At 41.7% G+C, this 26961-nt stretch overlaps 1 protein-coding gene and 1 long non-coding RNA gene across 3 annotated transcripts; one reads left to right on the top strand and one right to left on the bottom strand.

Moving 5' to 3' along the window:
• On the top strand, positions 1-25177 carry LOC5502589 (mucin-17). 2 transcript variants are annotated; one of them, XM_048727819.1, is made up of 22 exons: positions 3-452; positions 648-708; positions 5819-5958; positions 6174-6228; positions 7223-7331; positions 7574-7701; positions 8330-8465; positions 8849-8923; positions 9268-9434; positions 9832-11467; positions 11944-15174; positions 15241-15306; positions 17099-17446; positions 18076-18153; positions 18604-18666; positions 19060-19479; positions 20098-20436; positions 21213-21269; positions 21859-22200; positions 22545-22694; positions 22983-23045; positions 23710-25177. In XM_048727819.1, exons 1-22 carry the CDS (start codon positions 448-450, stop codon positions 24030-24032), a joined length of 7992 nt encoding a protein of 2663 aa, XP_048583776.1. In that variant the 5' UTR covers positions 3-447; the 3' UTR covers positions 24033-25177. The 2 variants fall into 2 exon arrangements, with proteins under 2 accessions (XP_048583777.1, XP_048583776.1); XM_048727820.1 differs by lacking the exons at positions 20098-20436; positions 21213-21269; positions 21859-22200; ... (1 more) ...; positions 22983-23045; positions 23710-25177 and adding an exon at positions 19706-19992 and having other exon boundaries at positions 1-452.
• Positions 1210-3943, bottom strand: LOC125563081. Its single transcript, XR_007308111.1, has 2 exons — positions 3787-3943; positions 1210-2872 (listed from the first exon to the last, which is right to left on the bottom strand). It is a non-coding gene; the product is annotated as an uncharacterized LOC125563081 (long non-coding RNA).
• Positions 25178-26961: the final 1784 nt, after the last annotated feature.

A 26961-nucleotide genomic window follows, 5' to 3' on the forward strand; every position in this document is an offset into this window, starting at 1 on the left:
CCCCCAGCGCTGATGTAGGACTCACGAGAGTGACTCTAATTGATTCCCGTCTCAGTTCATGTCAAAGTTTGGTCTAAAGATTAGGCTGACAAGTTTCCGTTGAAGTATTTGAACACACTTTAACCTTCCGACATCGCTGCGAGTCCGGCATTTTGCCGCCTTATTATTCGCATGTAAATTCATCCCGTGATTTTGCGCTTGTTTCGCGAGCTGGTTTTGGGGTGTCGCCGGTCTTGGTATTTCGCGGCTCTCACACTGTTGGCGTTATCTGTCATCAAGTCATACAGATTTTACTATCCAGGCATCGACGAAAATCTGGGAAAGTTCTTTCAACCGGTTACATCGCCACGGGAAAGTGGGGTTCTGCAGCGCGCGGTAGAGTTCATTCAAAACAACACTCCGCAAGACAGAACACGTGTGATATTAACTCAGAATCACTCGCACAAAATGAGGTAAAAGCTTGCGAAATGCCACTCTATCTTAGCAAGATCTCTCCAGGAGTAATTGTACACGTGAATGGAGTCGGGAGGCTAATTTCTTGATAAAATACACGTGGGGATTTAGCGGAATTTCGCGTAGTTTCCCCCATAGTTGGTAAGTATGTTTATCATGATCATACCAACGATCATTACGTTTTTGTTTTTTAGGTCGCCCATTGAAGTAGTCACCGTACAAGTAATCTTTATCTTTATCATGCCATATGCCAAGGTATGTGATAGGATAATATTCACCCTCAGAGGCCTAGGAATATCGGAAATTATTTACCCCTACAATAATAACAGATAGATTGATAATGCACGCGCACATTCAATGCCTATAATGCTTTACTCTCCGAGGTAGGTCCACCTTATGATGTTTCTGCAACGGACCCATTTATTTATTTGTTTATCTAAAAAGTACTATCCGCCTCGTCTCTTATCGGTATTGGTAAATTCGCCATCACATCCTAATCCAGTTAGGCAATAAAAATATCATCTTTTTACTGATAATTCGCGCATACTGAATGATAATTCCAATATTAATTCTGCTCTACAGGAATTTTTTGTGCGTATTTTTACCGACAAATTCAGCTTTAGCCTTCCCTGGAAGCTTTAGCCCATTTATTACCTAACATGCATATATTGTATATGGTTTCAAATTGTTTATGACCCCTCTTTACAGTCAAGGGTCAGACACGACTCGATCTCATCACGGTATGAAAACTTTTTCTTTACACAACGCTATACATTTTACTTCATATCTGTTTGAATAACACCTTTTGACATGGAACCCGCTCTTTATATCCTCCCTTCCTTCTAAAGATATTATTTTTCTCTTTTATATTCCTTTACAAATTATATAAACTATTTCAGGGGCAATTGTTCAAAGATTTCGGAGCTATCTACCGAGCTCTTGGTGATGAATGAACATCCAAATTACCCGTTCACCTGGTTTCCCCTTATGTTTGTGTCTGACATTTGTATAAGATTACTATGTTGCAAAAGCACTCGTTATAAATCTGGTAATTGCGGTTGTAAGTCATGTGAGATTTCGTGATGTAGATCATTTCCGTTTCCGTAAACTTGCAGATGAACGCTTTTAGCAATTTGCGTGCACTGAATTTAGCGTGACCGCTCTACGATTTTTGTGGCCCCCTTTAAACCACAAAGACACGATTTTTTTGCCTCAATTTACATCCAAATGTTCACTAGAATCATATGACTTTCTGCTCAATGCATATGAGACCTGATTTTTTTTCTCACAGTATTTCAATAGAAAGGGGTATACTGGCATTGGTGTTTCGGATAAATTCGATTGATTTTTTTAATTTTTCGTGCTCACCTCTCTTCCGTTTTATGTTCTATATGTTATAACACAAAACAATAAAAACAAAACAAGCCGACATTGAAATTCAAAAATTCCCGCCATTTTAAATTAATTACTTTGCAGTCTTGCAAAATGAATGAATTCTTTTTCTCAAAGCATGTCAAATCATATCTGCACTTACACTTTCCATCTAAAACAGCCTTTTAGAACCAAGAATATGTATGCTATTCGGTATATTTGGCTGTTTTTGTTTGGAATCAAGAGAATTGTTTGCAAGAATTCTCATTACTGTGGCGGCGACAGATTTGTTAATTTCCGTTTTGTTTGTTTTTAGATTAATCTTCATGTCTTGTTTGTTCTTTTAATAACGCCGACATAATTAATTAAAAAGAAAAAAATGACGTTTCCCTATATCTGTTACTTTTGCGCTCTCTTTACAACAAAGCGAAAATTTAATATCAATACCATATTAACACCAGAAAAGCAGAGAGAAGGAATTAAAACCGACTCGCTTGCCGCCCGTCGCAACACCAACTTTGAAATGGGGCAGACACGAGAGTTCACGCATATAAGTCAAGCACTTTTCCAAGTGGCGAACTCCTCTTCTCAAAGATGAACATCTATAGATAACACGCACCCGTCTTAACTTTGCGATGATACTTCTCTTTGTACACTCGTCCGTCTATGAGCCATCTTGTTAGCTTGTCTGTAAGAAAAATTAGTCTCTTGGCTTTGTTGTAATACATCTCTTTGTACACTCGTCTGTCTATGAGCCATCAAGCTAACAAGAATCTTGTTAGCTTGTCTGTAGTAAAATTAGTCTCTTGGCTTTGTTGTGATACTTCTGTACACTCGTCCGTCTATGAGCCATCTCGTTAGCTTGTCTGTAAGAAAAATTAGTCTCTTGGCTTTATTGTAATATTTCTCTTTGTACACTCGTCTGTCTATGAGCCATCAAGCTAACAAGAATCTTGTTAACTTGTCTGTAGTAAAATTAGTCTCTTGGCTTAACTGTGATACTTCTCTTTGTACACTCGTCCGTCTATGAGCCATCTTGTTAGCTTGTCTGTAGTAAAAGTCTCTAGTCTCTTGGCTAATAATTGTGATACTTCTCTTTGTACACTGTAGCCCTCTTGTTAGCTCGTCTGTATGATAGACAGGGTCGTGGCAGGGGATGGGGCTCTGGGGACACGTGCACCCCCCTATATTTTACAGTAGGGGCATGGCTTTGCCCACAATATTGTCTGAATATTTCTGTATTGTGCCCTTTCAATATTTAAACGCCTGCTACGGCATTGATAGAGCATAAGGACACTCGTGCTTCCAGGTGTCTTGCACCGAACATCAATTTGATAGATCAATCGTTCTAAAATGGGATTATCTTTTAAATCATTGAACCTAGGGAACTTAGCTAACAAATACTCCGGATATCTCGAACTTTCAATTAGCCTGCTTGCAGGCTGTACTCGGGGTTATTTTCGCGAAAAACCATCTCGGTTCGGTGATGGGCGCCATCTTGTATTTTAAGCGGCGTGGTTCCCGGGGGCGAGCGCAAAAAAGGAGAGGGTTTCCGCAAAAATAACACCGAGTACCGCCTGCAAGTAGGCTAACTTTCAATGGAAATTGTAAATAATAGTTCGAGTTAGCGGAAGTTAAATTTCCAGTCGAACCTCTCTCCTCTCAAGCGCCCCTTGGACTTGGTCTAGTGACCCGCTTTATAAAGGTTGACCACTCATTAATTTCGCCCAAATTGTGTAAAACACGATCACTTGATCGTCTTGATAAAGCTCTACGGAGGGTTTGATTTATGGGGGATGTTCGATTTACCGAGGGTTGTTTTATCCGGATGCACGAGTTACTATTTCCAAGGTCAACACTTATAAGCTTGAGCTTCAAGCTAATACTCTTACTAGTTCCTGTAGTATTTCATTTCTCTTTCAGTTGCCTAGCTCACCTTACCTCGATTCCCAACCTACTTACCAAACCCTTGCAAAGATGCTGAGGTCATTTTTCTGCTCAATATTTTCTCACAGTCGTAGTCGGACTTGCCCAAGTTTTTTTCCTCTGATTGGCTGTGCCTTTTAGCAAAGGCACAATACCCGATTGGACCCTAACATGGGCTGTCGTACTTTTTCGCTAGACTGAAGCTACGTATATCCTCATTGACTCCAAAACCCTGACCACCATCCCCACCCCCACCCCCACCCTCCCCCCCCCCCCCCCCCCACCGTTAGAAATAAATTAACATTGCTAAAGCAAACTAATGGGAGTGTACCTGTTTTTCCAGTTCCCCTGCCCCGTTTTCCCGGATATTGTTTACAGCAAATCCTGTGCCTTTTCCTATTCCGCTCTTGTTAACATCAATCCCGTTTGTTTCGGTGTCAAAAGCCGAAGGCCGGTTTCCGTTTCACCCCTCTAGTAGCCTGTAAGCGTTTCCAACACGAATTAGGAATTCACAATGCCCTCTGAGCGCGCTGACTAATAATAATAACAAGAAAAAGACTTATAATAATAACAAGAACAAAAACAACAACAACAACAATAATGATTATGATGAATTACATTTCTATTGTGCAGTTTTAGATTTTCATCCTTGCTTCGAGCCGTGATGCATTTTTGCGGTAAAGAACTTTTATTTCGTTTTGCACCAGTCGATTTTAATGTGTTAATGGGCGTGGGACAAAAGGAAATTAAAGCGATATCATCTAGCTGTGGGTTTAATGAATCGATGGTAGACCACACTCAGCTAAGGAAATCCATCACAACCCCGCTTCAGAGTCCCACTCATTATACTCTCGCTAGTGTCAATTTCCCGCAGACCTCAACACACGATTAACTTAACTCTCGTGATATCAGCGGGCTCATATCGTAATCGCAATCGGTTGTATTATGTAGCGCTTGCGCAATCACCAGACCATGTTCAGTTCTCAAATATAGATCCTCGTTCGTCAAAATAGCGTTGACGTTGTCAATGAATACTCCCATCAATATTGATGAAGTAAATAAAATGTTCTGCTATTGTGTTCGCATACATAAGCGTAGTTTAGGGGCGTGGGAAAACTGTGAGAAGTTGGTGAGGTGTGGCGAACTGTTCTCTTTTTCACACACCCATATAATCACTTTGTGCCCTCCATACTCGACAGATACGGAACAAGATAACACACCTATAATTACATTATGCTTAAAGATGCACCTCACATTCCTCTGTGATAAAGCATTAACGCACATTAGAGAGAGATCCCCTCTGGTCTAGACTGGCAGGAATGGTTGGGCGGGGTGTCGGGCCGTTATGCATTATACTTTCCTTCTTCGGCTTTTCGCGTATTAATCGCTTGCGAGCATAGATGGGTCAACTAAGATTGGGATTCAACAATCTATTTACAGACTTTTATCCTTATACGTATTGATAGTATTTGTATCGAGGGGATTTGGTGTGCGCCGAAAATATGTGATATGTTAATAACCGTTTATGCCTGTTTTTGTCCTTCGTTACCAACGTTGCAGAGAAGGCGGTTCTCCTTAGTGTTTCCTCATTTTAAAGGGTAGTTGGAAACCTGCTAAACCTTGCCATTTCTTGACAAAGGGATACTAAAATATTGATGATTCGATCATAATCGCAACCGTTTGGTGCTGCAATAAAGCTGTACATGGAGTGTATACTCCTTTCATTGTTTGACCTCATTCACTTAGTACCGGCCATTCACACAAACATGTCAGCAAGCGGTCAGTAAATGCATCGCCCTATCAAAATATTTACAATATTAATTCAATTCTTTGAGCACACATCCAAACGCATTATTACATTCGTTCGTTAATGGATTACCTGTACTTAGATCTAATCCTGAATAGCAATAAATCCGATTAAGGAATGGAAGAGATTATGTGCGACTTTAAGTATTATGTCTTTCACCGGAGCGCCATCTTGTGAGGTTGAAATCAGTATGCAGTACTATTGTTTGGTTCTATTGCGTGACTGTCTATTCCGTGACTGTTGTGATTGCGTTATTCCCAGGTCATAACATCTGATGAAATAATTTCCAGTGACGAAATCCCCAAGGGGGAGGTAGACTTTGTATCAGAGTGGTCTCCTTGGAGCCCTTGTTCTCGCACATGTGGGACGGGGATATCATTCCGTGGGAGACGATGTAACAGGTATGACGTCACACTCATGTTGAGAAACACCAGGCAACACTCATGACTGAAGCTCTAGGCCCTAACAATAACGGTTTAATAATAGTTGACTGCGGTCGAAGTAGATATGATTCAATTTTTATCATTATTATTGCTATTCCCAAAACTGCCTCGAATGGTTAAGCATTTTTGAGGCGAAGCCTTGATATCATGTTTACGTGGCGTCTCTTATACAGGGACCGAAGTCCATGCACACAGTACCCACGCCAACATCGCACGTGTAACAACGAGGTATGTATAGTGTATTTGTATATGTGTATAGATGTGTAAATAATGTATTTGTATATGTGTATAGATGTGAAAATAATGTATTTGCAGATAAGAAGGAACCACGAGAGTCCGTGATCAGCCATATCACGCGTGTACATCACGTGCGCGCACATTAGTCAAGCCCCTGACACGGGTCTTGTGCTGTAGCCATGTCCAATAGAAACCCCAAGTTTAGTGATCAGCATTATCGCGTGTACATCACGTGCGAGCACGTAAGCTCAGCTTCTGACACGGGTCTTGTGCTGTAGCCATGTCCAATAGGAACCCCGAGTTTAGTGATCAGTATTATCACGTGTACATCACGTGCGCGCACGTAAGCTCAGCTTCTGACACGTGTCTTGTGCTGTAGCCATGTCCAATAGGAGCCCCGAGTTTAGTGATCAGCATTATCACGTGTACATCACGTGCGCGCACGTAAGCTTAGCTTCTGACACGTGTCTTGTGCTGTAGCCATGTCCAATAGAAACCCCAAGTTTAGTGATCAGCATTATCACGTGTACATCACGTGCGCGCACGTAAGCTCAGCTTCTGACACGTGTCTTGTGCTGTAGCCATGTCCAATAGGAGCCCCGAGTTTAGTGATCAGCATTATCACGTGTACATCACGTGCGCGCACGTAAGCTCATCTTCTGACACGTTTCTTGTGCTGTAGCCATGTCCAATAGGAGCCCCGAGTTTAGTGATCAGCATTATCACGTGTACATCACGTGCGCGCACGTAAGCTCATCTTCTGACACGTTTCTTGTGCTGTAGCCATGTCCAATAGGAGCCTCGAGTTTAGTGATCAGCATTATCACGTGTACATCACGTGCGCGCACGTAAGCTTAGCTTCTGACACGTGTCTTGTGCTGTAGCCATGTCCAATAGGAGCCTCGAGTTTAGTGATCAGCATTATCACGTGTACATCACGTGCGCGCACGTAAACTCCGCTTCTGACACGTGTCTTGTGCTGTAGCCATGTCCAATAGGAGCCTCGAGTTTCCGTGATCAGCAGTGCTCGAAAAATGACGCTTATCAACTAAAGTTCAACGGCACAGATGCCAAGTGGAAGTCACTACGAAGAGGTGAGATCATGCGATACAATACAAATTCGGGAATCGGAGTTCCATTGTAAGTTGAGGACAGATAATTTGAAGCAATTACAGTGAAACTAACTTGAAATGGCTTTAAAACGTTCGGAGTGGCAAATTTTTAGTTTTATTTTACTCGGATAACACGAACTCTCCATTTTGAGTGAATTCGAGGTAACTAAGTTCCACCGAGATGCCGTAAAGCACGGATTTTTTACGTTTCTTTACACCTCCAGGTTCCACTAGGTGCCTACTGTACTGTTACCCTGTTGGTCAGCGGGTTACTTATTACTTTGGCCGAGCGAGAGATGGGACCAAATGTTCAGATTTCCCTCATAGCGTCTGTGTATTCGGAAAATGCACGGTGAGTGATACGTATTGTTTTCCCCTTATGTCTGTAGTGAGGTTTTGTGGATTCACTCGATATTTTTTACCTTATCGATGGAAGCAAGAGTGTGCTTTGTAATCAGTTATTGAATTTTAGTGGATCAATGGGAGTTATGAACGCTAGTCCAGCACTGGTCTCCTTCGCTGCTCGGTTTTCTGTGTGCTCGGTCTACCTGTGTGCCGCCGAATGGTGCGCTAGATACATAGGTGTAGATATGTACCAAGTCCTTTTTATTTGTTTTGCCATGCCCGAGTTTCAAATTATTGCATATTTTATTATAAATTTATAATTTATTTTATTTTTTTTATTATAAATTTATAATTTATTTCATTTTTTATTATTATTTATTTCCTGCGTATCTATTTATCCCGACGTATCTATTTATCCCTGTGTATCTATTTATTCCTGTGGTTCGCAGCCTATAGGGTTTTTTGATTGCGTATTTATTTATCCCTGTGTATCTATTTATACCTGTGGTGCGCAGCCTGTAGGGTTATTTGATTGCGTATTTATTTATCCCGACGTATCTATTTATCCCTGCTTATCTATTTATCCCTGCTTATCTATTTATCCCTGCGTATCTATTTATCCCTTTGGTACGCAGCCGGTTGGATGCGATCGTAAACTTGGTACAGACCGGAAGTTCGATCAGTGCCAGGTTTGTGGAGGAGATGGCTCCTCGTGTGAACCCTTCGCGTCTTCAATCAACCGAGACGTCACCGCGGAGGAGAACAAGACAGGTCTGTGTAGCATGGGTAACGAATGGCTTAGCTGGTAGTGAGTAGATTGAGATAATGTTACGTCAGTCGCGTGAAGCGTTTTCAGAGTTTGTGGAAAACTCTATATATAAACGCATCTTCAATTATATTTTATAACGCTGGGTTGTTATGTTTTCTTATGGTGATGGTAATGATGATCAATGGTAACTGATATACAAAGTTATGGGATATTGCAGTTGGACGGTGATCTAATGTTCCAAAGCTGACACTTGTGTTCTTATCATGATGTTGACTGGTGTTCATGTTGTTTTGTTCTAGGTTACTCGGAGCTCTTCACGATACCCAAAGCTGACACTTGTGTTCTTATCATGATGTTGACTGGTGTTCATGTTGTTTTGTTCTAGGTTACTCGGAGCTCTTCACGATACCCAAGCGTGCCACCACGGTTCTTATAAGCGAGGGAACAGCGAGCTTTATAGGTACGCGGTCAACACTTACAAATACCTTTATGTTTTTCTCTTTTTTTTTATCTTATTTTCTTATTTTTTTTCATTATATTCTTCTTCTCTGCTTCCTTTTGATCACCATTACACATCACCACAACGCTATCATCATCATTTTCTTCTTTTTCTTTCTCGACAAAAATAATTTCCAAGCATTCTGAGCAGCAGCAAATAAGGTCACGTGCTAAGATACGGTCACGTGCCAAGGGAAAGTCACGTGCCAAGATAAGGTCACGTGCTAAGCATAAGGTCACGTGCCAAGGGAAAGTCACGTGCTAAGATAAGGTCACGTGCTAAGATAAGGTCACGTGCTTCCGCAGCCATAAAGAGTCGTTCGGGGGAGTGGCTGATGAATGGTGATCACGTGGTTACCAAGCCGGGGAGTCAGCGAACCGACGGAGTAGATGTCCGCTATACCCGTCTTCCTGACAACAAAACAGAGGCTGTGATGATTCTCGGTCCGACTACACAGGAGCTTTACGTCATGGTAAGTCCCGAATACAATCAGCCTTGTTATTGGTTCTTTGTAACGTTGATCCTGATTGGTTCGTTTTTGCACGTCGTGATGAACGCCCAAAACAATCCGCTTTGTTATTGTCATTGTAACGTTGATCCTGATTGGTTGGTCCTTTGTAACGTTTCGTTGTCATAGTAATTACAACAAATCGAGATTTTTAGTTGATGTCTATATAACGCTGCTTCTGAATAGTTTTGTTCTTTTCTTATTTTTCTCGTTCTTGCTGTGGTCACGGTAATCACAATGCGTTGCGATTCAACATTGGCATATTACAACCTGGATTTTAATTGGTAGTTTGGTGTAGGCCATTATGTTCCCATACAGCGCGCTTGAAAAACTGTTGTTTCTGATTGTTTTGTTTTCGTAGGGTTTGATTGTGAATAGCACATCACCAAAAGTAGAGTACGAATACTGGCTTCCGAAGGACAGACCGCCGACTACGATAGCACCTATAACAGAACCGGTTGAGCCAGTCACTGAAGATTTAAAACCTGTCACAGAACCGGTTGAGCCAGTCACTGAAGATTTAAAACCTGTCACAGAACCGGATGAGCCAGTCACTGAAGATGTAAAACCTGTCACAGAACCGATTGAGCCAGTCACTGAAGATTTAAAACCTGTCACAGAACCGGTTGAACCAGTTACTGAAGAACTAGTCACTGAAATTGCAGGGCCTTTCACTAAACCGATAAGTCTAGCCACTGAGTTTTTGAAACCTTCAACTGAACTTTTTGGACAGCTTACTGAAAGTGTTAAGCCATTTACGTCAGGTGTTCGAGTCACAAAAGCTGTGAATTGGGAAGATGCTGGTCCAATTACACAACGCGTACAATATACTGGCAAGACCACGGGAATACTTCAATCAGTTACAACTAGTCAACCTAAATACAATGTTAATTCTTCCATCGCTCTTGTAACTAGATCCACTTTTCTTTCTTTAAAGTCAATATCTGCGGAGCACAGTATTGCTTCTCAGTCAGCACAGGTTACTGCAACGAGAAAAACGCCATCAATAACTACTAAAGCACATAGTATTGCTACTCCAACTGTTTTGGTATCTTCGCCGGAGACGGTGCGCCCTGAGGTAATGAAGACGTCAGCTTTCTACTCGAATGAAAGCCGCGTTCTTCCATCAATTACAGCATTACCAAGTTTTAAAGGATCTGCTAAAAGTAGAACTGAGAAACGCCGTAATAGCTCTAAAGTGTTGCCAAGTTTAGTATTGTATTCCTTATCTACGTCGAATGTATCAGTAGATAGGTCTTTGTCACAAGCTGTAACACCAACATCTCGACTGCTGAGGACAGTGACGAATATCCCAAGTGATGGACAAAGCAAAATTGGGGAAACGTCCACGTCTTACGTATCTTCATTGACGTCTGAGGTCGATTCCAGTGATCACACTATTAAAGTCAGCTCCTCTAAAACAGAGGACAAAGGTTATTCAGTTAGAACAGTGGGGACTACTCTCCCCATAGTAAAATCCGGTGCCACTTTAAGTACGCCGTCTAATTATGAATCTGTGACTGCGTCACAAAAGGTCTTATATACAATGTCGGCAGTGAGATCCAAGTCGTCTGAGTCTGGTGGAAAAACAAAACAGACTCCGAGCTCTGTTAACGCATCCACAAGTATTAGTACTGGAAGTAAATTAGGAATGGCTTCTGTACAAGGCAAACAATCTACTTCACTGCCCATGTTACCTTCAGTATCAACGTTAACCTTTGGGGATAGTGTCACAGAAACAGCATCGAGTAGACTGCCTACAAAGCTAGGCGTCGTTGCATCTAGAGCAGAAGCTTCCACTAAAGAGATAAAACAGCAAAGATCTTCAATCGTTACGTCCATATCGCCGACTAGGACAACTGAAAAACTTGAAACAATGCCGTCGTCAACAAAAGGAACACAGGGATTGCTCCATACGACTGAGCTTCCAACTTCAAAGGCTGAATCAGGCACAGCCGCCACTAGTACAGACGAGAGGACAACAACTTTAAAACCAGGTAAAGGATGAGATTCTTGACTTTGCGTAATGTTGCCTCGTTAGTAATGATATAAAATGAAAAGTTATACCAAAACATTTGTTTTATTGTCCGAAGTTGAAATACCCTTGGTATGTTGCCATTTCTTATAACAGTAGTACTTCTTACTCAACAATAAATAGTGAATGGCCATAGCTTGAAATTGTTGCCAGGGAATGGGGGAAGGCGTGTTTCGTTTAGATAAGGCTCTACTTTTCAAATGTTGTAGGTTTTATTCTAGAGCTCCAAGAAGGTCGAGTTTAAGAGACTATATAATCAGTTGAGCATCTTTTTTTTAAATGATTGTGCTCGTAGGCCGTCCTAGGTTGACGAAACAAACCGATAAAGATGTATCCGATTTTGGCGTACAATACCTGATTAAACATTACGGCACAGAAAACTCTTGAAGCAAAAAAAAAAAAAAAAGACATTCATCCCTCCTTTTTTCCCCTCTACAGTTTTTCCCACCACTGAGTTCATGCCTTGGGGAGCATGGACGGCCTGCTCGACCTCTTGCGGAGGCGGCTTCCGAGTTCGCGCAAGAACCTGCCTTCGTAGACCTGATGGACTGTGCCTTAGCGACGAAACACAAGTCAAACCATGTAACACTCTTCCATGCCGCCTTGTCGACAAGACTTGGAGCACGTGGGGACCCTGGGCAGGATGTACAGTAAGCTGTGGGGGAGGGGCACGAGTGAGGTTCAGGATTTGTCAGAGTGCAACCAAGACTCGTGTTCGCTCAGGCTGTCCTGGACGGAGCTACGAAGTTAGGTCTTGCAATACTGATATATGCGCTTCGAGAAGCCGTGTAGAGCCATCATCATCTAAGAAACAAACACTTTTATCATCATCTATGTCGTCTTCGTTGCGGACATCATCATCACCACCACAACCATCATCATCATCATCATCATCAGCAGCAGCAGCATCATTAAGAACTTTTACAGTATCGCCATTGTTATTCTCATCACCATCATCGTCGTCATTATCAGCAAAAGTGTCAGTGATGCAATCTTCTTCACCAGTAACGGTTGCTCCATCAATGAGGACCTCATCAACACCACTGCTCTCTTCGTCTAACATTCAAAAATTTACTACTGAAACAATCTCAAATAACAGAAAGACCTTAAACCTCATTTTAACATCGACACCATCATTGACATCAACTGTTATTTTATCCGTGTTGCACTCGTATGCAAGCGTACATTCCAGCCAAAGTCAGATCTACGTCTCACCTTCAAGTCAGTATATCGAAATATCTAGTGCAAAGATAAACGAGCTAACATCAACAAAGAGACAAGTCACTACGAGAATGGAAACAGTCACCAAAGAAGCAACGGCCACCATAGACCCAAGCACTACTCCCAAAGAAGACGCCACATATGTAGCTATAGCTAAAAATACTAATGCTACTAATAACCCTACCACCGAGAATACAACTATCACTACTTCCGAGCCTACAACCATGGAAGCCATTACTACTACCAAACCTTTAACAGAGGACAACTCTTCCACCACAACCATACCAATTACCACTGAAACAACAAACACAGTCATGCTAACCACCAAGAAAGCAACTATCACAGCTAAACCTACCGCAACTGAAGCAATTATTACACCCGGACCGACCACCACAGGAGCAGTCACCCCCACTCAAGTTACGATCACGGCAGTAAAAAACACAGTCAAACCAATCCCCATGGAAGCTACTACAGCCGGACCAACGACCACCGAAGCAATTATTACAGACAAGCCTACCACCACGGAAGCAACTGCTATATCCATACCAACCCCTTTTGACGCAACTACTACAGGCAAACTAACCACCACGGAAGAAACTACCACTACCCAACCTTCTACCTCGGAGGCAACTACTGCATCAATAACACCCACCACTGAAGTCAATATTACACTCAATCCTACCACCACGGAAGAAACTGCTACAGTCAAGCCTACCACCAAGCAAGCAACTACCAATGCCGACCCTACCACCAATGAAGCAACTACTTCAGCTAAACCTACCACCACGGAAGCAACTACTACAACTACAGCTACACCTACCACGACAGAAACAACTACTACAACTAAACCTACCACAACGGAAGCAACTTCTACAGCCAAACCTACCACCACGGAAGCAACTACTACAGCCAAACCTACCACCACGGAAGCAACTACTACAGCCAAATCTACCACCAATGAAGCAACTACTTCAGCTAAACCTACCACCACGGAAGCAGCTACTACGGCTACACCTACCACGACAGAAACAACTACTACAACTAAACCTACCACAACGGAAGCAACTTCTACAGCCAAACCTACCACCACGGAAGCAACTACTACAGCTAAACCTACCACCACGGAAGCAACTTCTACAGCCAAACCTACCACCACGGAAGCAACTTCTACAGCCAAACCTACCACCACGGAAGCAACTTCTACAGCCAAACCTACAACCATGGAAGCAACTACTACAGCTAAGCCTACCACCACGGAAGCAACTACTACAGTTAAACCTACAACCATGGAAGCAACTACTACAGCTAAACCTACCACCATGGAAGCAACTTCTACAACCAAACCTACAACCATGGAAGCAACTACTACAGCTAAACCTACCACCATGGAAGCAACTTCTACAACCAAACCTACCACCACGGAAGCAACTAGTACAGTTAAACCTACCACCACTAAAGCAACTACTTCAGCTAAACCGACAACCACAGAAGCAACTACTACAGCTAAACCTACTACGACAGAAACAACTACTACAACTAAACCTACCACTGCGGAAGCGACTACTACAGCTAAACCTACCACCACGGAAGCAACTACTACAACTAAACCTACCAATGCGGAATCAACTACTACAGCTAAACCTACCACCATGGAAGCAACTACTACAGCTAAGCCAACCACCACGGAAGCAACTACTACAGCCAAACCTACCACCACGGAAGCAACTTCTACAGCCAAACCTACCACCACGGAAGCAACTTCTACAGCCAAACCTACCACCACGGAAGCAACTACTACAGCTAAACCTACCACCACGGAAGCAACTTCTACAGCCAAACCTACCACCACGGAAGCAACTTCTACAGCCAAACCTACCACCACGGAAGCAACTTCTACAGCCAAATCTACCACCACGGAAGCAACTACTACAGCTAAACCTACCACCACGGAAGCAACTTCTACAGCCAAACCTACCACCACGGAAGCAACTTCTACAGCCAAACCTACCACCACGGAAGCAACTACTAAAGCTAAACCTACCACCACGGACGAAAATACTACAACCAAACCGGCAACCACGGAAGCAACTACTACAGCTAAACCTACAACTACGGAAGCAACTACTTCAGCTAAACCTACCACCACGGACGAAAATACTACAACCAAACCGGCAACCACGGAAGCAACTACTACAGCTAAACCTACAACTACGGAAGCAACTACTTCAGCTAAACCTACCACCACGGAAGCAACTACAGTTAAACTTACCACTACGGAAGCAACTACTACAGCAAAGCCTACCACCACGGACGAAAATACTACAACTAAACCGGCAACTACGGGAGCAACTGCTTCAACTAAACCTACCACTACGGAAGCAACTACTACAGCTACACCTACCACTACGGAAGCAACTACTACAACTAAACCGGTCACCACTACGTCAGGTTTGTATGGTATCACCGTTTGTATTAATTTTTTATATAGTTTAATTAATACATTTTTCCTTGCAGCCCCATGTGCCCCGTGTAATCTAAACCAGCGCACTCTCGAGAGGGGATATTGCACGAGTGATGTGGGTACGTAGAACAAGCATGTGCCATCGCAACATTTCCCTGCACATTTTTAGCACTATCACCATCATCACCACCATAATTGCTTCTGCCGTTTTCATCTGATAGTAACTGATACGTATAATCATGGCCACCGCCATCACCATGACCACCAGAAGTTTGATGATTGTCATTATCAAAGCCATCATAATTATACTACGGCAACCACTATCGTCATCATTATCACTACCACTATCATCATCACCACAACCACCAGCATCATCATCAATATCACTATCATCATCACCCCAACCATCATCTTCGTCATCAATATCACTATCATCATCACCACAACCATCAGCATCATCATCAATATCACTATCATCATCACCACAACCATCAGCATCGTCATCAATATCACTATCATCATTACCACAACCACCAGCATCATCATCAATTATCATTATCATCATCACTACAACCACCAGCATCATCATCAATTATCATTATCATCATCACTACAACCACCAGCATCATCATCAATATCACTATCGTCATCACCACAACCATCAGCATCATCATCACTAACACTATCATCAACACTACAACCATCAGCATCATCATCACTAACACTATCATCAACACTAGAACCATCAGCATCATCATCAATATCACTATCATCATCACTACAACCACCAGTATCGTCATCAATATCACTATCATCATCACCACAACCACCAGCATCATCATCACTAACATTATCATCATCACCACAACCATCAGCATCATCATCAATATCACTATCATCATCACTACAACCACCAGCATCATCATCAATATCACTATCATCATCACCACAACCATCAGCATCATCATCACTAACATTATCATCATCACCACAACCATCAGCATCATCATCAATATCACTATCATCATCACTACAACCATCAGCATCGTCATCAATATCACTATCATCATCACTACAACCACCAGCATCATCATCAATATCACTATCATCATCGCCACAACCACCAGCATCGTCATCAATTATCATTATCATCATCACCACAACCACCAGCATCATCATCAATATCACTATCATCATCACCACAACCATCAGCATCATCATCAATATCATTATCATCATCACCACAACCACCAGCATCGTCATCAATATCACTATCATCATCACCACTTCCACCAGCATCGTCATCAATATCACTATCATCATCACCACAACCACCAGCATCGTCATCAATTATCATTATCATCATCACCACAGCCACCAGCATCGTCATCAATATCACTATCATCATCACCACAACCACCAGCATCGTCATCAATTATCATTATCATCATCACCACAGCCACCAGCATCGTCATCAATATCACTATCATCATCACCACAACCATCAGCATCATCATCACTAACACTATCATCATCACCACCACAACCATCAGCATCATCATCACTAACACTATCATCATCACCACAACCATCAGCATCGTCATCAATATCACTATCATCATCACTACAACCACCAGCATCATCATCAATATCATTATCATCATCACCACAACCATCAGCATCATCATCACTAACACTATCATCATCACCCCAACCATCAGCATCATCATCACTAACACTATCATCATCACAACCATCAGCATCGTCATCAATATCACTATCATCATCACTACAACCACCAGCATCGTCATCAATTATCATTATCATCATGAATATTATCACTATCACTTTCATTACCATCATTATCAACATCAGTGTCTCTACTTATCTCTAACATTATATTCTCTGTAGTTATCCACACAGTTATTACCTCGCCTATGCGTGTAACTCATAGTCGCGCCGTCTACGAAGCCTCGATCCTCTCGGTGTACAAAGCCTCTGAGCTCCTGCCTCGAACGGTTTTCATCCGCGTACCGGGAGGGCGTTGCCCCTGCCCTCATCTCCTCCCGGGTAAGGACTATGTCATCATGGGTAAGATAGCACGCAACAAAAAGGGAGAGGTCAGGGTGACACTATCACAGAGGAGCTTTGCTAAGAGATGGGATATACCAATTGAGCTTGGCTTGGGAAGGAATAAGCCGGATTGTACAAAGATCGAAAGACGACCGAAGACGACAGTCGCGCCGACAACGACCAACCGTAAGTGTCTCCCCCCAATTGCAGCTTGTTCAAGTCCCTGCCTCTAACGTAAATTATCAAAGGTTTAACTAGAAGGTTTAACTCGGTATAGATTGATTCCTAAACTCGATCCACCCTTAGATTGAATCCACGCCTTTCCATGATCAAACTTTTGTCAACTTATAAACTGCAATTTTTAATGGTTCGCGAGTTCCGGTTTGAAACTTTCTCAAGCTGTTGTTCTCGCTACTGTTGTTGTTTGTTATTCTCGTCTTCGTTGTTGTTTTTTGTTGTCCTCTTCGCAAATGTTGTTGTCGTTTTCGGTGTTGTTATCATCGTCGTTCTTGTTGTCGGTGTTGTTGTCGTAGCCGTTGCTGTTGTTGCTATTGTTGACGTCGTCTTCGTTTTTGTCGTCAGTGTTGTTATCGTCGTCGTTTTTGTCGTAAGTGTTGTTATCGTCGTGGTGTTGTTGATGTTGTTATAGTCGTCGTCGGTGTTGTTATTGTCGTCGTTTTTGTCGTCGGTGTCGTTATCGTCGTCGTGTTGTTGTTGTTATTGTCGTTGTCGGTGTTCTTATCATTGTCGTAGTTGTTGTTGTTATAGCTGTTGTTAGTGTTGCTGTTATACAATCTAAAAGTATGTTTCTACAGAACCAACAACAGCACCAGCCACCCTCCTGGTAACCACGCCTTCTAGCACGACAGAGAAACCAATAACCGAGTCGCCAGGTCGGTAAAAGAATGCCTCCACTCCAAAATTTAACAGCCTATTTAAAGAAAACCTTAGAAGAAGAGGAAACATTCGGAAAACCCATGTTTAGTGATCCACGGTGTCTTGTGATTATCAAATACATAAACAAATAAGCGTACATGAAAAGTAATCGAGTCTTTGGAAGAGGCATCACGAATGTTTTGGTGACAGACTGTGATAGCATGATAACGATAACGGGTGGTGGAACGTAATAAAATGGTGGCCTAATTATTTTAATGGCTCACCTTCCTTTCCCATTGTGCACATGTGCACCGTTTTACCGCCAACTATGGGTTTTTATGTATTATATTGTACTCCTTCGTAATAAAAACCAATATTGTAATGCATATGATAGATTGGGTTGAGTCGACTTGAGCTTCTTTAATCTGAAATCTCCAGTTCACTAAAACGCTTGTTTTTCATCATAGCCACGTGCCCGCCCTGCCTTGCGTCACGCCACAAGAACAAAGCCTACTGCTCAAACGACCATGGTAAGATTTACACTGTGTCACGCATTCCGTCACGTCACATTTTCTGCAGATACAATCTTATGTAAGTTATGCACCTCCCCCAAGGGCTTACTGAAACATGAGAGGCTAGCTGAATAATGTCACGCAGCCTTCAGAAACATACATGTCACGCAATCTTTAGGTAGAGCTAATACAGAAAAAATCGCGGTTTTGTAGTTTCAGTTCACCAACACACACTTCTCGTTGCGTTACATGGCAGTTAGGCCACTTTTACACGCCACGCAATCTAAATAGCATTTTTGTATGGATTTGTGGCGTTAAGTAGTACATAACTTCATTCGCCCTCACGCTAGAGTACCATTACTAGTAATATGTATATAGTATTATGAGACTTTTTGTGACTTACACACCCAGTTGTCCGAGTGGAGATTGGTAAAGAGCACGTGACCGCTCAGGACAAGAAGGCCTTCCGCGCGTTTGTCAAGACCATCTACAAGGGTCCCCTCGACCTGTCCGAGATCATCATTCGTGTGTCCGGCTCAAAGTGCTCATGTCCGGACTTCAAAGTCGGACAGGACTACATCATTATGGGCTCCGCGCGTTTTGGCAAAAGGGGAGTCTACCGTTTAGTCATGAATAAGGACAGCTTGGCGGAGGAATGGTATTACGCATTTAACAACGAGGTCTCCGCACTCAGGCAGTGTGACCTACCCGCGACAACGGTGCCTGTTGCTATGACCACCGTGACGTCAGCTCCGGTTACCTTGACGCCGAAATGCGGTGCCTGTCGAGAGTCTGAGAATCCTGGGGCTCATTTTTGCATCAGTCAACATGGTAGGGTCAAAGACCATCATGGCTGCTCTCTTTTATTGTCGTATTAGTTTGTAGAAGACACGTCGTTTTTATAGTGATTTCACATCCTTCTCATGTTAAAAGATATAAGATGAAGTACGACAATTTTTTATTTCTTTTATTTTCTTGAAACTCTACGTATAAAATGTATCATCATTTTAACTGTGTTTGAGTTGAGTATCTTGACTTTTTTCGTTTTCTGTTGCAGCAACTGTGCACAGATCTCGGGAACACTCTATTTCCACAGGCTTCCCATGGACTATTTAGACGGACATATGTTTTATATGTTACACAGAGACTGGATTAGCTTGGGGGGGGGGGGGACTAACATACTATGCAAAATGGTTAAAAATCTTACTTTTTTAACAGTATCACCTTTTTGGCGGAGGAGAGGAGGGCTAAGAGCATGAGAGAGGTTGCCTAAGATTCCCTCAAAATATTCAGTTTTCAAAAATATATAATAACATTTATTTTTTTTCTAATCACGACTAAAAATCTTGTTTCTTCTTATTCTAGCTAGGGCTCTGAAGAATATTCTATCCAATTTAATCAATCGAAGCCGTAACACTTAAACTTCTCGCCCTATATTTTCTTCCTCAGTCATCCTAGCTCGTATCACAAAGATCCGTTCCAACAAACAACGCACTGTTTACTACGCCGACGTCCTCGCTGCTTACAAGGGTCGTCTGTCTGAGCCAGCGGAGATGCTTATACGAGTACCCGGTGGAAAGTGCCCGTGCCCTCCCCTGAGAGTCGGGGAAAACTATGTACTTATGGGGTCCATGAGGACGACAAGTAAAGGCAAAACCAGGATGAGACTCACCCCTAAGAACTTCGTTCGTGAATGGTCCTTGGAATTCAACAGTAAAGTGGAGGACTACAAAAGAAAATGCGGTATTCCTGTGCCTTTTGTACCGACACCAGCAATCAACCGTCCAGGTGAATCTTCAATTTTTCCCGGAATTTTTTTTCGTAGATATTTTTTAATTTTGAAGAGAATAAAATAGCACCCAGTGTTTTGTGAGGAACTCATTTTAAAATAAATATGATCTCCCTTTACACCTGAAAGCCTTCCCTGTTAATCAAAGCATAAATTTATTTCGCTAATTTTGCTGTATCAGTTGTCTATCAAGTATAGTTTAGTTAATAATATTCTAAGTAATGTCAATAAATACTTTTTTTTACCTAGAACAAAAAACATTTTTTCTAGGTATTCCCCAGGAGGATTGGGGGACACAATTTAATAATAATTGCAGTATTTATAGAACATGCAATCTTTATATGTTTTACATATGGTGCCATTTTTGTGGGTGGTGGAACATGATGCATAATGAAAGTGCAGGGAAGGGGGGTTCTACACAAGTTTATGCTGAAAAAAAGTCATGCTGGCTCCGCTTTTAGGCAGTGCCTAAATCTATATATTATTATGCTTTTCTTCATTTTTCTTACATTCTTTGACTTTTTCATTCCATACCATGCCATGGTTATTACTACAATTGAACAACAATAACAACAAAATAATTTTATTTGGAAAAATATATACAAAATAGTAACCGAACTCGCAGTTAGCATTAGCTATTCGAGACGGGAGGCCAGTATTCTAAAGTATAGTAGTGGCATTTATTTTTGCATATTAAGTTTATTTGTGTGTTCTTTATTCCTGTCCTATCCATGGCTTTATCTGTTTGATTAATATCTGATTTTTTATTGTTCAGCATTCTGTAAGAAGTGTCAGCCGAGCAGTATCCAAGACTTTTGCTTCAGTAAAAACGGTACAGAAAACATACACCAAGTTTATCGGTTCAGAAAACATACACGGTACATAAAATATACAATAAGCATAAAATATCACCAATTCTATCGAAAACATACACTACAGAAAATATAAACTATAAAAGATCAGCAGAAACATACACAAACTTATCGGTACAATCGCGCTGTTGCCGTGCCGATGTTGATTCGATAGTAGCTCTAAATGAGCTGAGCACAATAGATTGCGAGTAGTCCAATTTAAAGCATTTTCTGTTGCGCGACGTTTGAATCAGTGTCGCGCTTTTCGCGTGCTGCACGACTGGCTAAGCCATGCCTTAAAGACTAAGTTTGAACGACGTATTATCCATGAGCCGTATTCAATGCAAAGGCATGCAAATGAAGGTGAAAGAATCGACTTGGTTTTTGCAAGCATTTGCATTGAATACGGCTCATGGATAATACGGCGTTTGAAGTTAGCCTTGGTGTGGTCCCGAGATTAATTGATTTATGTGCCAAATCCAGACAATCAGACACGGCAGAAGCGCTACATATGGTTCGTGCATAACACGCTCATGTTGTAGGTATGACATCGAATTCTCTTATCTGCAGTGTTCCGTGTTCGGGTTGTAAAAGCCTCTCCTCAAGACAGCTCACTCTATAAAGCTTTTGCCATTACGTCATACAAAGGCGACCTCGCAACCACCCCCTTACTTTCTTTGCGTGTGCCGTCTGGTCAGTGCGCATGCCCAGAGCTGACCAGTGGCCGTGATTACGTCATCATGGGTCAGATCAAACGTTTGAAGGAGGATATTCCCATTGTTATCGTTAACAAGAGGAGCTATGTGACGCTGTGGGACGCCAGTCTTGAGACGGTGATGGGAGTGATGAGGGAGAAGTGTGGAGCGGCCACTAACATCCGGGAACTCGTGCTTCATCCCACCTCTTTCATAGGTAATGACGAGAGGGCATGGTAACGATCATCATTCGAATATGGAGAGGGAGGTGTGGGGGAGATGGCGTATGGTGCATCTCGTGCGATTGCTAACTTTATTATCGTTTTTGTTACGAAAGGGTCTTTGTCACAATTATTTTCTAGCACTTTCAAAATAAAGGTATATATATAATACAGTGCTTGTGTGACTAATATTTCGGGATTCGGGAAATGGTAACTAATGATATCATGTCATTTCATGGTGCACCTTTTGTCTCTTGATGGTTACTTTTTGTCTTTAAGCTTTAACACTAATAAAATTGCGATGATCACTATCTGTTCGTTTTGATTTTACGGCGTTTAGAATTTCCTGTCACCGAAAGAAAGAGCCTTTTAGAAACCTCCTCCAGCTCCGACATGACAAAAGAACGACGGGAATACGACATTATAGAGATGGACAGCGGATTCAAAAAGAAGTCCCTTAAGGGTCCGCACTCGACTCTCACGCCAAAAGGTAATAAGAGATTGTGATATATATGGTTACCATAGCAGACACCACGGCCGTAGCAGGGGGTGGGGCACCAGGATGGCTGTAACCTCAAATATTTTCCTGATGTTTCTTTATCGTGCCCCCCCCTAATATTTCAAGGCCTGTTACGGCACTGGAGACGTCTGAGGCGAAAACTAAAAGTCGCAACGGCGTCGAAAGGGATGACCGTAAAAGCTCCACTTACCCCCATCATAAACTCTCCCCATCTAGAGCTAAATTGTAGTCAAATCTTTGAATGTTTGCGGTTTTCAGGGGAATGCCCACCGTGCGTCACCACCAGACGAAGAAATCGGATACTATGCACCAGTGACTATGGTAAGGGCAGTATTCCCTCTTTTAACTACAGAGAGCAACGGAAACGTAGACTTGCTTATGAGCGTGGAGCTCGGTGAAAGGGGAAGAAAAAAAGAGGAATCGTCCTTCACAGTTTATTCCAGTTATTACTTCCCCTCCTGCGTCTTCTCTGCGCCGATTTTCACACGCACATTAGTATTTCTACGATTCTTTTTATTTTTCCGTCTACCCTTATTTCGCCAGTGCCCCAGTCCCCGTCAGGCCGATCTTTAAAATCATGCGGGCTGTTGCTGTAAGCTTGTAAGGGCTTCAATCGTGAACAGTGTCTGGATGCCAGCCGCAAGTTTGTCATCTTAGCAACAAACCAAATGGAAAACATTCTCATCGATTTATTTATTATCCCTTTGGCAATTCTAAAGACCGAATTCGGTAAATCAATGAAAACACTATGGATGATGATTTTCGTAATTGTACATTTTAGAAGGGAAGTAAATCTGCTTGAATCGCTCAAAATTCCACCCCATACTTCAATGAAAACAACTCCGTTTTATTACTAAAAGCAAAAAAAAAATACAGGAAACTATTTTTTCAAAAGATATCTCAATGTTAAAAAAACCGACTCGACACCAACATCGTCACGCGACATGGATCCAGAGTCTATAACTTTTTTTTTTCTTCTTCTCAGTTCTGAAGGTTAAGATCACGGGTCGAGACCACAACGCCACGAGTCACGTGACCCAGTACCACGCGTCTGTCAAGTTCGTGTTCAAACTACGCATGCCCATCAACTTGAAACTGCATCTGTGGGTTTATAACGATACATGCAACTGCCCTGAACTCCAAGTTGGGGAATTGTACCTCATCATGGGAAATATCGTGCATGAAGGGCGAGGGAGTAGCACACCTAGGCTTATGTTGAGCAGAGACTCTTTCGTGCGGCGATGGAAACAAGGCCTTAGAGCGAGAATAGAGTCTTTGAAAAAAGCTTGTGCCAGCGAGGAAAGATAATCATCATGGGAAATAATCGCTGTAAATATTTCTTAGCGGGAAGCTACCGTTAACTCTTTGCGGACGGGACACTATAGAACGCTATTTAAAGACCTCGTTGCTCTTATCAAATACTGTATTTGAACACTCTCGGCACTAATTAATACCATTTTAATCTAAGGAGCTCAAAAAATTAATCATAATTTAATTTTTGAAGTGGTCTACAAAATTTTTATTTTTATCAAATCATTTCAAGCGCCCAGGGACCATTTTCTCGCCAAAACTAAGTGGGAAAGAAAACCTGCAATTTTAACAATACTCAGGCTGTACCAGATATTGATTGGTCTGTGGATATATTTTCCCTAGAAAATATTTGTGAGTTAAGAATATAAATATTAAATACGACGCACGCTACCGTGGCTACCTAAACAGTTTAAAAGTACGACGCGCGCTACCGTGCCCACCTTGACAGTTTTGGGAAAAGACAATAGAAAGCAACATAAGCAACTCCAATAGGGAGGATGTGATATCTGATCACTCAGCCAGCCTGGCAAAGAAATGCTACACTGCGCATTAAGGGAATTCTTTTAGCAATAAAGTTTGTGTCAAACAAAGCTTATTCACGCATGCCAATGGGGACTTGTGCTGAGAGATCGCGTGACCTAGTCACGTGATCTCTCACCTTGTGGTCACGGTAGCGCGCGCCGAACTAAAGTGGTACGTTTTGTAAATTTTTGTAAATTAATGTTAACATTTATAATTATTTTTTGTAAATGAATGTATAATCACTTAACAAAGAACATATAATAGCTAGAACAGTCTTGAAAAAAAGTGATGACAAAAGGGAGCGAGTTGCCTTCTATCATTGAAGCTGGTAGCGCGTTATTATCTATATATTTTTCTATTTTAAGGATACAATTTTAAGTTAAAGTCATTCAATTCCAGCACAATAATGAAATTTAAAGCACAAAAGTATATTTTAGTTATCATTCACATCAAAGTCCTAAAGAAGAAAGTTATTTAAAAAGACACAACAAAAACAATTCTTTTCCGTGACGTGGTCTTATTCATGCCTTCAAGGTATTCTTGCATCTTCAGTAGCACATAGCAACAAATAAATGAAATAGTTATTTTGCATGTTACTTTATTAAATACAGGTTTCTTTAGTCATTTTTCTCATGACAAGGGTTTGAAGTTTTTCTCAATAACAAGAAGGATTGAAGCCAGTGTAGCTTGGCTCTCGGGGATTCACACGCGAAGGGATTGAGCCTTGACATTAATGCAAGCGCCTCGCTTTCATGACGGCTTCTCTGTCGAACGAAAACAGGTCGATGCTCTGAATCCTGGCCCGCTGGTAAAAAAAGCCGGCTACGCAGACTTATGGGGCTTGCTTTTTAAACAAACTGATATCACTTTTTATTATCTTCTGTTTCGCGAATCCGCCAATTTTATTTAGTAATTCAATATATAATAAATCATTCATCCATCATTTAAAAGCCTACTGCGTTCTGTTTGTGGTTTTAGAATCCGCACGTCGAACTCCTCATAAAGGACTTTTTCCGCGATACGCAATATACTAATTGATATGTGCTAATGTGTTAACCGTTTCCTCTTTCAGAATATTTATTACAATAAGCGTATCACAAGAAACAGTCTTTTCCATCTAAATAGAAAATGGCAGCCTTACTTTAGTTTACAGCTAGAATAATACACACTCAAGATGTATATATATCCTCCTAAGACTAAATTATTTTGATTATCTTATGTATATGACAAACATGCGCTCGTTAGTTATTATTTCTCGTTAACTCTTTGACAATAGCGACAATAAACCTTGTCTAAGTAAAACAGCGATAAAAATGATACATAAGTTAGAATGGTACATAGCCCTTACGATGTTTCCACATAGAATACTGTTTAGTGGTTATTACTCCGCTCAAATTCTTCGACAATAACAACACGGAAGTAAAACAAATGCAGCTCGTTTAAAGAAAGACGATGAGAGCAATAAAATATATTTGCAAGAGATGCATATTAAAACAAGACAAAAAAACTCGTGCTATATTTTCACCAAACAACATCTGTAAATATTTGGGCGCTTTAAAAATGTTTGTTCACAACATACGGACTCCCACCTTTTATAACAAGATCTTTTCTGACGCGACGCGCTCATTCAAGTGCCTTGTCGGGTGCTTTTTCGAGTACTTTTTTGTAGAAATACGAGAATTATAAATCGTTGTTTTTCTGAGTTGTTTTTCTAACGCTCTCGGTAGAGGCGCGGAGGCCAGCGGGTGTCTTAATAACCCACCAGCTGCCCCTGGTCGTAGGATTAGGAGCCAGCGAACTAATACCGTCGCAGTCCTTCCCATTGGCTGCAAATTGTTTACGAACAGCAAATTACAGGATCACCCACCGCTCCGTCTCGATACCACACGTTTCCCATGCATACGAAAACGATCATAGATGACGTCCTACACGAAATCGACACGACGCGCTGTTTGACGTCATCACCAGGTCGGATCACGATGACGTAAAGATGGGGTTGAAATGAACGTCATAATCATGCGTCGCCTAATTATCCAACAGACTGCTCTTCTATTATATGAAAACAACTTTTCTTGGTATTTTCGTTGCCGTTGTTAAGACAATATTTAGTAGGGGAACGTTTCAAGATTCCAACTTTTTGAAAACAGGCTGCAACCTGACGTATGTTTATAAATCCACATCGGCAAACCACACATTAAATAATTGTTGCTTAAGTACCGATCTTCCGACTCTAACTATTAGAAACGCATCGAGATTTCTTTAATGTGCTGTAGCTAATTTAAGAGGGCGAAATTTAAAGATCATGTTATGAAAAACAAGTTGTTTTGTTATGCATTATAACATAACTACAAGTGCACCGGGTCAGCGCTATCTCCCGCTGGCAGATCAATTTGTAGAAGAAAAT

Source organism: Nematostella vectensis, chromosome 5 (assembly GCF_932526225.1).
Source record: "Nematostella vectensis chromosome 5, jaNemVect1.1, whole genome shotgun sequence".
NCBI classification, from domain to species: domain Eukaryota; kingdom Metazoa; phylum Cnidaria; class Anthozoa; order Actiniaria; family Edwardsiidae; genus Nematostella; species Nematostella vectensis.